The sequence below is a fragment of the Balaenoptera musculus genome, chromosome 7, assembly GCF_009873245.2.
Source record: "Balaenoptera musculus isolate JJ_BM4_2016_0621 chromosome 7, mBalMus1.pri.v3, whole genome shotgun sequence".
Taxonomy (NCBI): domain Eukaryota; kingdom Metazoa; phylum Chordata; class Mammalia; order Artiodactyla; family Balaenopteridae; genus Balaenoptera; species Balaenoptera musculus.
Window position 1 is genome coordinate 98,945,878 of NC_045791.1, and position 13,650 is coordinate 98,959,527.

A 13,650-nucleotide genomic window follows, 5' to 3' on the forward strand; every position below is an offset into this window, starting at 1 on the left:
TTAACAGCTTAAAATAAGCATTTTATCTTGTTCACAGTTTTGTGGGTCACGATTGGGGAAGGGCTTACCTCGGCAGCCCTCGCTTGGCTCCTCTCCTGCTGTGGCAGTTGTCAGCTGGACCTGCAGACATCTGAAAGCTCAGATAGGCTGCCTCCAAGATGGCGCACCCACGTGGCTGGCAGGTAATGCTGGCTGTCAGACGGAGCTCAGCTCTGCCGCCGACCACAACACCTGGTGGTCTCAGGTGGCTGGTTTCCCGCAGAGAACCAGGTGGAAGCTGCGTGGCATTTTCTTATCTAGCCTCAGACACTGCACGGTGTCACTTCTGCCATATTCTATTGGTGAGTCACTAAGGTTGGCCCAGATTCAAGGGGAGGGTACCTAAATCCCACCACTCAACAGAAGGAGGGTCTAAGCATTTGCAGAAATATTTTTAAACCATCATACCCATCAAACATGAAGCTGCAGAGTGTTGTCTTCTGATTAGGTCTTAATGATGACCAGACTCCCAGAACTAGTGTTTGATGTTTTAGAAACATCTCATGTCCCCCGTGTACTCATCTTCTATAACCTCTCTACACTTTTCTCTAACTGTTCTTTCCAGCCTCTGGAAACTGTAATAGTAGCTTGGAAGGTGAGACAGGGTGGGTAGGAATGATGGTGGTGGAGGAACAGGAATTTCACACTACGGACTCACTCCCTAAGAAAATTCACCTAAGTTCCTTGGCATTTATGCACACAGCACCCAAACTGTACACAAACAGGCATCATTATTTAAGTGTCTATGATGTGCCTGAGCCTGAGCTCCATGCTGTGTTTGCACAAGTTCTCTGCCCCCTAGAAGTTAGAGAGAGGAAAACAAGAACCGCATGGTTAGACAGGAGCAAGCAAGGAGAACACAGAAGTCAGGGAGATAATGACGGGACAGTTTAGAACTTGGGCTTCTACTGTGAGTGGGGTGGAGTCGTGAGGGTTTTGTGTACGGGAATGGCATGATCTGAGCCGTGTTTTAACAGGTGTGTTGAGCAACAGGCTGTTAGGGGCAGGAGGTGGGAGACTGGTTAGGAGGCCACTGGAACAACCCAGATGACAGGGAACTGGATCACGGTAATAGCAGCTGAACGGTGAAAAGTGGCCGTACTGGGATACATTTTGAAGGTAGAGCCAATAGGCTTGTACTGAGGTTTGTGTCTGCAAGCTTGCCTGTATTTTCAGCACACATTTGCAACTTGGGATTCATCTGATAGATTACAGCTGACATGACTCCTGCAGCAAAAGACATTTGATGCCATGTCAATAAAATACAAGAAATAGGAAAGTACAATAATAACACAGAAATAAAGTCCCAAGTCACTTGAGCAAAGAATTATTTTTACACAAGTAAATTCAGAAATAAAACAAATTTGTTTGACCGTATGCTTTTTCCTCTCCCTTCCTCTTTTTGACACTACACTGGGTTAATTCAACCAGATGTTCCTACTTAATTTTAGAAGTTGCTCTCCAATTAGTTCCTCTAACTCCAGGTAACAGCTCAAGGAAGAGCACACAAAACGTTCAACGTATTCAGCCTAATGTGGCATTTTCAAAGGATGGGAAGAAACAAATGTATGATGGGCAATGAGGATACAGACAGAAAGGCTGGTCCCTGCCTTTCAGAGGCTCTCAGGCAAGAACCAGAGCACATGTTAGCAGGCCATCACCATGTATGTATCAAGTCTCCTGTCGTGAGTTAAAGTATGTGGGGGGTCCAGAAGAAGAGTTTAAATAAGCCTGCAATTGTTCGAAGATAATTTTCCTTTCTGTGACTTAAGGTATCTTGAATTCAACAAACTGTGCAATCATGCAAATTTTGCTATCACAGCATTAACTGGAACAATCTACAGCTATTGAAATTTCTGGTTACCAATATCTTGTCAAAAGAATATCATATTATTTAATAAGGGAATGATACTTTGAATTCTGAAATAGTAAAATCATGTAACTGTTTTGTGACTTTATTAGTTGGGTCTGATTTTGGTGGAGTCACGGGCTATTGGCTATTCTTAAATGTTGCAGGAATAGAGGAAAATCCCCATTACGAGAGCAGATTTAAGTAAAAGTCCCTTACCAGTGTCACAGGCTTAACAGCCATACTTTAGAAGAGTTCTTTCAAATTTATTAGCTTGATCTGGGGACACTGCTACATTCTCTGCTGTGCATTAATGTGAATCTATTTCAGATAAAAATACAATTTACTTTCTGGAAGGAATTTTTTAACAGTTTCAAAATGATGTATAAATAGTAGAGGATCATAAATATCATAAAACACAGATTAAGAATCACTGCTCTTTGGAGTATACGGGAAATGATTGGTTTGTAAGAAACCTGGAGTTATAAATGTCACCACAGAAGCCACCTATCAGTGACACCACTGATTCACGAGTCCGGGGTCCGGGTGAGGGGGTGACAAATAGAATTCTAATGCCCCTCTTGACCTTAAACTCTAGGGTGTGGGAAAACATACGACACATCCCTTGCTAATGGTGTAACGAAATTTCTATTACTTTATCTTTCTCCAGGATCTAAAATTTCTTCAAATGTGAAAGACCCAGATGGGGTACTAGAAAAAGAAGCATGAGTTTTGAGGTCAGACAGACCAGAGCTTGACTCTTCAGTTTTCCACTTGGGTTTGACCTGGGAAGCTATCTCATAGGCTCCATTTCTATACCACAGGTGACAAGACTAAAGTCAAGAAGGTGGTCTCATAGTGTGTTACTCAACTGTTGTGGGAAACTATAGGTATCAATATGTAATAAACTCCCTAAGGGGTGGTTTGTGTGTGCAGTGAAAAGATTTAGAAAGAGATCTAACTATAGTCAAGGAAACTTAGGGACTAAAGAGTGATGGATGGGAAAGGAAGCTATAACTCAAGTATCAGCATTACCCTGCCGAGAATGTTTTTATAAGTGAGCCAGGTGAAGCCTACAAAGGGAAGGCAGGAAACAACTTGCTGGTCTGTTTCCACTTTCCAAGGGAAAAGCGACCAGCTGACTCTCCAGCACCCTTGGCAACAAGCACATCAGGCTGTCGTAACAGCATCGAGGTCATCCAGCCAACCTTTTATCCCCCGCATCCTTGTCCACCACACAGCCTGCCAGAGGTGACCTGGGTTCTATCTAGACTGTCTTACAGAAAGCCGTACATCAACAAACTGGAATTCCATAGATTAAGACACTAAGCTACGCCTGTTTATTGCCTATTCAAAGGAACAAATTCAAGTGTTGGCAATGGTATGAGGATATTAGCAATAAGAATAAACACAATATGCATATTCTTTGACCTAGCAATTCCTACTTCTAAGAATTTATCTTAGAAGATATTAATATATTATTATATTAATATCTTAGTATATTACCTTATTAATATAAGATAATATATTATTTATCTTAATTGCAAAAATGGGAAAAGATGAATATACAAGCATGCTGAGTTTAGTATTTTAAGATATTTAGTGTTTTAATTAAAAATTCAAATATTCAAAAGATGTATAGTCTAATTTCAACATGGGATTGGTGACATACATGATGGTTCAGCCACATAATGGAACAATGGCATACCGCTGTCCAGGCTAAATTATGCTGCAGCTAAAACCCACACACACATGCCCTGCCTCAGTGCACTAAAACAACAAAGATTTATTCTCCCCTCACGTAACACCCACTGCAAGTCCAGGGCAAGCCGGGTTCCACGGGGTGGCTCGGCATTATACTCCTCTATCAACATGCACTTCCATGACCGCTCGGGAAGAAACTGGTGGTTGAGCCTCTCGCCTGCCATTAAATGCTTCTGCCTGTACTTCATTGGCTGAAGTCAGTCACGTGGCCTTACCTAACCTCACAGAGTTGGAGACGGGCAGTCCCAGTACACGTTCGGACAGCACAGAGCTAGCGTCCACTGCAACTTTGCAGCAGCTAATAATGCTAACAGCATGCACAATTTTTTGACATGGGCCAACTATCCGTACTACATCAGGTGGGGAAAAAAGGTAGTCACCCATGAACACCATATCTATAAGTGTGTGTTCTACACGTACATGTGCATTTAAAAAAAACCCTGGAAAGATACACAGCATAAGTTTAACAGTGGTTTCCCTGGGTGGTTGGACTAAGGGGTTTTAAAAAAATCTTTTAAATATTTGATATTTAAAATACCAAATATTTTTGGTATTATCTTTTTATTTTCCTTTTCTTTTTATTATAATAAACATATTATTATTATATTTTTTTCTTTGGCCGCGCTACACACCTTTTTGGGATCTTAGTTCCCCGACTAGGAATCGGACCTGGGCCCCTGGCAGTGAGAGCACCGAGTCTTAACCACTGGACCGCTAGGGAATTCCCAATAAACATATTATTTTGATGATGAGAGAAAATAAAGCTTTAGTGTTTGTTTAAAAAAAAAAAAATCAATAAACTGCCATTCTGATCTCTAAACCAACCGCTTATCAGTTAAGCTGAGGACTCAGTTCTCCTGAGTCTGAACCACCCTGTGTTTCTTCATAAGACTGAGCTGTTGGCGAGGGGACCTAGGGAGGGATCATGGTGTTTCCACGTGGCTCAGGGCACTCAGGGGGCCTGTATATCCTGAGTGATCTGACTCCAGGGCTTCACAAACTTCAAAACAGATCATACCTACTTCCTTTATATAAAACTCTCATTACACGCCAGCACATGAAGGCAGGCGGTATGAAGAAGGCACGTGCTTTCAAGTCAGACAGACAGTGTCTACTTGGTTTTCCCATTTGTAAGACGGGGAAAACAATGCCTTGCAGAAGTGTTGCCGGGATTGAATAAGGCAAAGTCCGCAGAGCACCCAGCACACAGACACTGCTAAACCACGGTAGCTACTACTGCTGCCCTATGTCCAGATCAAACATAACAAAAGCCAAATTAAGCAACAGAGTAACAAGCAAGGAACACTTTATTGTACGCATGCACATTCTCAAAAAAACCACAAAAACAGAACCTGCAAATAGAAGCAAAGAACAAAGTTTTCTAGCTGTCTGGGACACGCAGGGCACCCTATACTATAGAAACATAGCTAGTACAAGACAAAATGTACTAATCAACATTGTCCTTTGCTTCCCCAGTCAAAAAAGTCTATAGAGAAAAACACTTTAAATTGTATTCTAATATAAATTTGTTGCACAATTCAACTTCAACTTACTCAAAGAGCTACTGTATAGTAAATAGCAGAAAATAGAGTAGACATTCAATAGTCTGCTCACAATTAACAATTAAGCAATAGACACTTGAATAAATAGAGCATGTATTACTTACTTGTTAAACTTCACATTTATAATGAGGAGATGTTTTATCATTAATAGTAACGGGTTCCTTACATTTTAGGAGATACCAGGTCCAGTAATGGAAGTAGGACGTAATTTAATGAAAACTGATCTTAGAAAATATCTCCTTGGGTCTGAGCCACTATGGTATTTATTCCATACTTAGGCCAGTTTCAACAGTTTACAATTGTAGGTATTAACAAACTGAATGCTTCAGGGGGAGAACAAAGTGACACCATCTTCTAGAGCAATATGTTTTGTTTATATCCTCTAGGCAGCAGGATAGAACTAGGACATAGTAAACAGAGATTTACAATGTAATGAGTAATCTGTTTCCATCTCATGCTATAAGGGTATATTCCTATCACTTGCACTAATAAAGAGCAATTTTAGAACGTGTTTAGAATGAAGAATTGGCAAGTCCTGATCACAAACATACTAGATCTAAACAGAAGGATATTCTCTAACATTCTGTACTTTGTGATCCCTAATTGCAACTCAGCGTGAGTATTCAGGAATGGAAAAACCAGTAAACCCTTACTCGAAGAACTATTTTAAGTGACCCGTTTAAGAGTAACGCAGTCAAAATCAGGCAATAACTAGAAGTCTAGCTGTACTCTATGTGCCCAGTCACTAAAATTGTGAAAATAATTTTTACCCACCTTTATAAAAAATATTACCCCATTTGCTACCTAGTGTGGGATAGAGACAAGGCAAGCCTGTCATGTGCATTTCAAAAAAAAAAAACTGGTAATAAGCTCTGGTGGAGAAAGAATACATTGAAACATTCTCCTTTCCTTTTCTGGATACCCTGCTCCAATTCTTCCTCACACAGACCTTTCCTCCTTGACTTAGGTTAACCCCTTAGGAAGTGCTATATCAGCCTTATATTCTCTATGAAACACTGAGTTTTTCATTAAGGATTTTTTAAAAGAAAAGAAGTCTCAAAGCTATGGCATATTCTCAGCAGCTGCGAAACTCTGCTCAGTCTACCACAGACATCATAAAATCACATTTTACAGAGGTTAAAGGAAAGCAAAACCACAGTTCGGTCTTCTTCAACATGGCAAGGGATAGATCATATTCTATTTTCCTTGCAGGACTTCATAAAATCCCCAGGATAGCACCTTTGTATGAGCTGAACCATTGACTAAACTAAGCTAACACTCAACACTGCCATTCAAGTTACCATCACTCAAATTTTCTTCTGGATTATGTTAGTAACAGACATTATGCAAAGGGCCTAGTAAAAATTTTTAAAGAAAAACATCTTTTTCAGGTGATATAACACAAAAATTACAAGGAGCAACAAAGTCGACTTCTACTGCAGATCATTCTAGAACATGATGTGCCTGACCTCCTTTCCTTATTTGTGCCACTTGGCCATTAAGACATCTTAGTTTAACTGCCTGTCTTAAACTATTATTTAAAAAATTCATACAGAGTGAAGTAAGTCAGAAAGAGAAAAACAAATACCATATGCTAACACATATATATGGAGGAATCTAAAACAAAAATGGTTCTGATGAACCTAGGGGCAGGACAGGAATAAAGACGCAGACGTAGAGAATGGACTTGAGGACACAGGGAGTGGGAAGGGTAAGCTGGGACAAAGTGAGAGAGTCGCACTGACGTATATACACTACCAAATGTAAAACAGATAGCTAGTGGGAAGCAGCTGCATAGCACAGGGAGATCAGCTCAGTGCTCTGTGACCACCTAGAGGGGTGGGATAGGGAGGGTGGGAGGGAGACGTAAGAGGGAGGAGATATGGGGACATATGTATATGTATAGCTGATTCACTATGTTATAAAGCAGAAACTAACACACCATTGTAAAGCAATTATACTCCAGTAAAGATGTTAAAAAAACATTTTAATTAACAGCTGTTATTTTAAAATATTTAGTCCCTTAGTTATATCATACAGAACAATGTTGTCTTGATATGATCCCCCAAAAGCGATGCAGTAGTTTTTTTCAATATCCATTAGTAAGACTAACAAAAATACTTTTGCTATCTATTTTAAAATCTGTCCTTACAAAAAGTCGACTTCTCGCCACTCACTTCCATAGCCCTAAAATAACAGATACATGTTTTGCTGTTAAAAACAAATAGATATTTGAATATTAAAAGACAGGCTCCCCATTCCCTACCTCTTCCCCATCCTGGTACTAAGTTGCCGAAAAATTTTAAAATGCCGTTTGATACAACAGATTTTGCTAATTGTTATGAAAGTAATTTACAAGTGAGGAATTACTGTGCAGGACCTGGCTAACAGTTACTGCTCTGGATTACCGATTTCCTTCTATGAAATAAGTTATAACTAAAAGTCAACCTGGTTTAAAAAGCTTTGGAGTTCTTTTCTGAGGTGTCTATTAAATTGCCACAGGATCACAGGGGCTCATCTTGGACCTGCAAACAGACTGTGTCTTTTAGGAGGACGGGGCTGTCCCATGGAACCGACTGACCGTCCCCATCCTAGGCATACTGGTAGCCGGGTTTTCCATTAGTCATCACTGACCGCAGTCAGAAAGCGTCAGGCGGCTTGTGCGAGTCCCGCGTTAGCAGCACCATAGAAACGTCTTGTCCTCAGAGCACATTTGGGGGAAAGGGAAGAGTGTGGGCTGCCTTGGTTAGTACAGAAACTGTACAGCTCACTGAGTGACAATCTGAGAGTTCGCCCACGGCATGCTGGCTGGGACGAGAAACAACTGAAGCGGGCCACACACTAAGAGCAGACGTGGCACCGCCTGGAGAGGACAGATACTGTTAAGAGTTTTCTCAGTGACCAGGGGTGGAGAATATTCACAGACTGCCAGCAGATGAGGAGGGTCTCTGGGCTCCTAAGTCCCACTGCACCCCCCAAGGGAGAGAACAAGTCCTCCTCCCCTGACCCCTGCTCTGCCTGCAGAGAAGCATGGGAGCCCCTGCGGGCCCAGCAAGCCTGGGGGGAAGTGTGTTTGTAGTTGGAACTGCTTGAAGAAAGTTCTAGGCTTTAACTCTTCCGGTCGGTATTTTTCCCCCGAAACTCTCGCGTGCTAAATGACTGCCTCGGCACACGTCAGCTCACCACTCCCGAGGACGTCTCGCTGGAGTAAATAACTCCACTCCTCGGGGACCCGCTACATCCCACGGGTAGTTCCACAAATGCCCCAAAACACACCTCTACATTTTTTTCTTTTTAAAAACGTTGACTTGTTTTTTAGTGGCTGCTGTCCGTCCACGCGACAGTGACCGTGGAGCTACAGGGAAGCATCGTGTTTGGTGAAGGCTCCTGCTGGGAAGGCGCAGACCCCGCCCGGCTCCCGGATCAATGTGGAGAAAACCCAGTCGCCAGGCTGCAGCCCACCACGGGCGTCATGTCCCAAATCTGCAAGAGAAGGGGGAGGCCTGGAGACGCAGCACCGGTCACGGTCACGTGGCCCCCCAGGAGGCGCTGCTGGCGCTGAGAACAGACAGCTGTTACACTCTCAAAGGGGCCAGCATAACTCATTCTCTGCTTTCCCTACAAAACCTTCTCGAGATTTACATAGCGACGAAACAACGTGGTCGGCTAAAATATGAAAAAAGCTTATAAGCAGTATCTCTCTCGACACCTGCAAATTACATCATAATGATGTTTTACTATAAATTTACTTTTATTTTTAATAAAAAGCCCACTGGGGAAAAGCCCATTTTTTTTTTTATCATGAAATAAACTATGTCATAGTTTTACAACTCAAGAGTGGTACTAAGGATAAAACACTTACTTTCAGTTCCTGCGTTAGCCACCCAGGGATTTAATAAAAAAGCGTGTGGTTATTTCGTATACATGGGAAGCCTTCTGCCCAGGATGAAAGGATCAATAGCCAGGGAAGGAGTGATCAGAGAAAGGGGTCAGCTAAGGCCAGGCAGGCGGAGGGAGGACCCTGGGGCTGGCTCAGTGCAGACAGTGACAGAGGTGTGCCAGGCCCTCACTGGCTCACCTGGAGAGACCGACGTGGCCGAGGGAGACACCACCAAGGGCGTGGAAACTCACAAACATGCAGTTTGTTTCCAGGTTTCCACGTGGCTATAGTTGTTCATCAAAAGGCAAGGCGAGCTTGCCAATCAGAAATGCCTTATGCACATTCATAGCATGACGGTGGAGCAGTCTACACTGAGGTGCTAATTGGCAGGTTACCTTCACCACACGATCGGTCCCGCAGGTCACCATCAGGCCCCTAGCAACATCCATGGACATGTGGGAGATGTTATGTTTTCCTTCGTGAAAGGTTGCTAGAGAAGTCCGACTAACAGAGAGAAAAGAGACCATTTAAACTCACCCCACTGTTTCTAGAGGTAAGGGATGAATTTTCTTAGCAACAGAGAGGAAATACGATAACACTGTCAAAATTCGCTCCTAAAAATGTGGCTACAGTTTTGAAAACTATAATTAAAGGATGATGGAAAGCATGATAAGTTGCAAGACTGTTTTATAAAAGATTTTCTAAAACTCCCAAAATAACCAAATTTTTTTTTTCTTTTTTTTGTTTTTTAGTGGAAAGGCTGGTACCTTCCTAGACATAAGGACAAGCCTACACTGCATGAGATCCCAGGCTGCAGGCTCCCCCGGAACCCTGGTGTGAGAAGCAGCGCTCCTGCGCACACTGACCCTCACTCTGCTCCAAAGCCCGCAGCAGCCCAGGCCCCATCACCAGCTCACGGACCGACACCAGTGGTGCCGCACTAGCTTTCCTACTTGGGCCTCCACCAAGGTGTGTCCGTCTGCTACTTTCCAAGACGATTCAGAAAGGAGCAAAAGAGGGCTTTCCTGGTGGTGCAGTGGTTGAGAATCCGCCTGCCAATGCAGGGGGCACGGGTTCGAGCCCTGGTCTGGGAAGATACCACATGCCGCGGAGCAACTAGGCCCGTGCGCCACAACTACTGAGCTGCGTGCTGCAACTACTGAAGCCCGCGCGCCTAGAGCCTGTGCTCCACAACAAGAGAAGCCACCGCAATGAGAAGCCCGCGCACCGCAACGAAAGAGTAGCCCCCGCTCGCAGCAACTAGCGAAAGCCCGCGCGCAGCAACGAAGACCCAACGCAGCCAAAAATGAAAAAAAATAAAAATAAAAGAAAGGAGCAAAAGAAAATGCTGATTCTGTCCAAATGGATCTGTCTGAGTCAGGAGAGAATGGAGGACAGACAGACTTGTCTTACACATAAATAGTTATTTAAGAACAGATTGCTAGGTCAGATTGTTGTGGAAGAGAGAACATGGGTCTCCGGAGTTTTCCCACAAATAAAATTTCCACGCGTGTGTGTGCACAGGTGGAAGCGGGGGCGCTTTTGCAGGGCGCCAGCTCAGCCACCCATCAGCGTGCACGCGGCCTTGACCTTCACAGCATCCCGAGTGGCGCGGGCTCGCGGCCCCGGACTGGTCTTAGCTGCATCATTTCTCACAGTGTTTGGGAGAAACTCGTCTTAAGTCATAAAGCTAGGGCAGAATCCTCTTTAGAAACTGTTTATGAAAGGGATAAACGAGTGGGCAGAAATACAGCTGATCCTGAACAACACGCTTCCAACGGCATGGGTCCGCTTATACCCGGAGTTTTTTCAACGGTAAATACCACAGCACTACGTGATCCGCAGAACCGTGGATAGGAAGGGCCAACTCTTTTTATACCCAAATTATCCACTACGCGGAGGGCTGCACCTCTGACCCTCGCGTTGTTCAAGGGTCAACCATGTACCTGTATCATTTCTCAGGCTCTCCCACTGCAGATGGACACACAAAAAGATAAAGATAAGCAAACACTCACTCCTCGTCCTTGATGGAGTCATAGCAGGAATCGCAGACGCGGACCTGGAACTCAAAGCCCATGACAGGGTAGCTGGAGCGCTTGCTGCTGCACTTCCCACAGACAGCCTGCCCACACTTCCTGCAGTGATGCTTCAGGGACCAGAAGGAGGAAAGGGAGGAGTTTACCTTTTGCTTTAATGCCCGTGGCCTCACTTCAGAGTAGGGGAAATGGGATTGGGACAATGTGCCTCGAATTATAATCACCCCCCATTCAATGTATCAATAAACATGCCAAAGGCAGACAATATCAACACCCGTTGAGGATTTCCAAATATCTTTGCTTTGTTATTGGTCAAATACTAGTTTTCATTCATTCATATTATCTGCCTAGGCGACCATAAACAACATTGTTAAAACCAAGTTCAAGCTCATTCAGGAACCCAAATGGCTAGAGACTTCAGGAGGGAAAAATGTATTCCTATTACAGAGAAAAGTTTTGATATAAAGTTTTAAATGTAATTTGCCCTCATTAAGAAACAGATACCCATAATCATGTTGTGCTATTTCTTTTCATCTTTCAAATTGTGATTCTGGAAATAAGCACCAAGAACATTCCAAAATAGCCCAGTTATTATTACTAATTTCAACATATATATATATTTTTTAAACCACTAAAAGCTTTGTGACCCACACCTTTCCTCTCTCTACCACTAGTTGTTAACTCATAAGATTAAAATTAATTCTTCATGTTTCCTTTGAAGTAGAGACTACTTCACACACCAGTTACCACCAGACATGCGTTGCGAAAGCTAGGCGAAGGATGCAATGTGGGTGCTGTTTCCGAGCACTAGAATGTTACGAATGCGGAAACAATTCCTGCACTGCCTGCCAGTCTCATATCTGACCTTGCTGTAGAGTAGCTTCATAAGTAAAGTCAAAGAAAGTTTATTAACACACACAAACTTTCCGTCAACCCCTTAGAGAGGTGCAACCAGTAATAAAAGGAATAAAATTGGCATTCTTTTTCCCTTACCTGCACAAATTCATATTCAATCTGAATGAGTGGCTACCTTCAAGGCCACTGCAGAACTATGTTTTTTGCAGAACGTTAGTGTTACGTGACTACCCAGTGATAAGCGCTTCCTTGAAATCTGTAGGCTATTTGGGACATGTTTCTTCAACTAATTAAAAAAAATAAAAAACAGTACAGACTTGAAACATGCTTAATAGAAATGCTCCAGGTACACTTACGTGGAACAATTTAGAAATAATCTAAAATTCTTGGTGTCAGAGTATTCCAGTGAGGGGTAATCTGTTACTTTTTATCTGTTCGTGCAAGCATTAGGCTTAGACGCCCTAGTTCATTCTGATTTTGTGCTGGGCTAGTACAAACACTGACTTTAACAAGTAATAGTCCTAAACTCAAAACTCTTTCATCTATTTACGAATAGGCTCTCAGGGTTTTCTGCGCGTCCCGGCTTTTCCAGTGCAGGACAAGCAAGGGCATGGTTTGGTAACAGTCTCGCAATTACCCCGGGAAAGGCCCTGCTCATTGTCAGTCACACAATGATGGTGGTACCACAAAGGCGGGATTTAACAGCATTTACAGGGAAAAGTGTGATTCCAAACAAAATGACAGATTCATCACGTAAATAACAAAATACAGAATTAACCCAGTGAGGACTCGACGCTGGCTACTCACCTGTCTCAACCCCAGTGTCTTCGTGTCCCACATCTGCTTTATATTCCAGAAAAAGGGCTGCTCACATTTCTGACAAGAATCGCTTTCTAACCACTGAGGAGCCTGGGGGAGGAGAAAGTGAAACCCAGCATCTGAGCAGCTGCAGGTTTACACTGAGTGGTCAGAAGTTAATACGACAGTTCCAGACCTTGGTGGGGTTATCCTTTTTTTGAACTCTTCAATATATTATAGCTGTTGCCATATTCAATATTATGTTTGTGTTTTGAATAATCTTTATCATTTTTGCCATGTTTTCAGGATTGCTCATTCGTAATCTATCGATAGGAGGGAGTAGTTCAATTTGCATTATGAACTCTTACGAGTTGTCTTCATGTATTTCTTTTTTATGCCCAAAGTTTTTAAAGTTGTTTGATAACTATATCCAGTTGAGCAAAAACCTTTCTTGCAGAACCTGACGAACTACCGCTTGGGAAGGCTTGTGGGGTCACAAGGTGACCAACAGGAGTTCTTCGGGGTGGGCATTATGTCAGACAGATTAGTTGCCCCGCCCCCACTCCCAGCTCCCGTGCGTGGGTGTCCTTCCCTCCCTGTGCCCGCACAGCCAGCCTGCAGACCCCCATTCGAGCAGTGATCTCTCTGCACTGCAATTCTTTATGCACGTTTCCTCCCCCCAGCCCCTTCGACTAACCTATGGATTATTCACTGGTCTTTTCATCTTTAAATACGTTCAGCCTGTCACAGGGTAGGCGCTCAGTGAATTTTTGTTAAAACAGGGCAATTAGGCCTCAAAATTACTTCACTGAGAACTTAGAAAATATTTCTCTAAACAAAACATTACATGTTGTATTCGATTACAGG

General features: G+C 43.0%; 1 protein-coding gene across 1 annotated transcript in view; it reads right to left on the minus strand.

The window, feature by feature from the left end:
- Positions 1-7,184: 7,184 nt before the first annotated feature.
- The window catches only part of WDFY1 (WD repeat and FYVE domain containing 1), a 48,349-nt gene continuing 41,883 nt past the window's right edge, over positions 7,185-13,650 (minus strand). The window contains exons 9-12 of the mRNA XM_036857122.1: positions 12,793-12,894; positions 11,110-11,240; positions 9,490-9,598; positions 7,185-8,697 (exon numbers count right to left, since the gene is read on the minus strand). Coding sequence (XP_036713017.1) covers positions 8,638-8,697; positions 9,490-9,598; positions 11,110-11,240; positions 12,793-12,894 — 402 coding nt within the window. The 3' untranslated portion in view covers positions 7,185-8,637. The remainder of the gene's footprint in view (positions 8,698-9,489; positions 9,599-11,109; positions 11,241-12,792; positions 12,895-13,650) is intronic.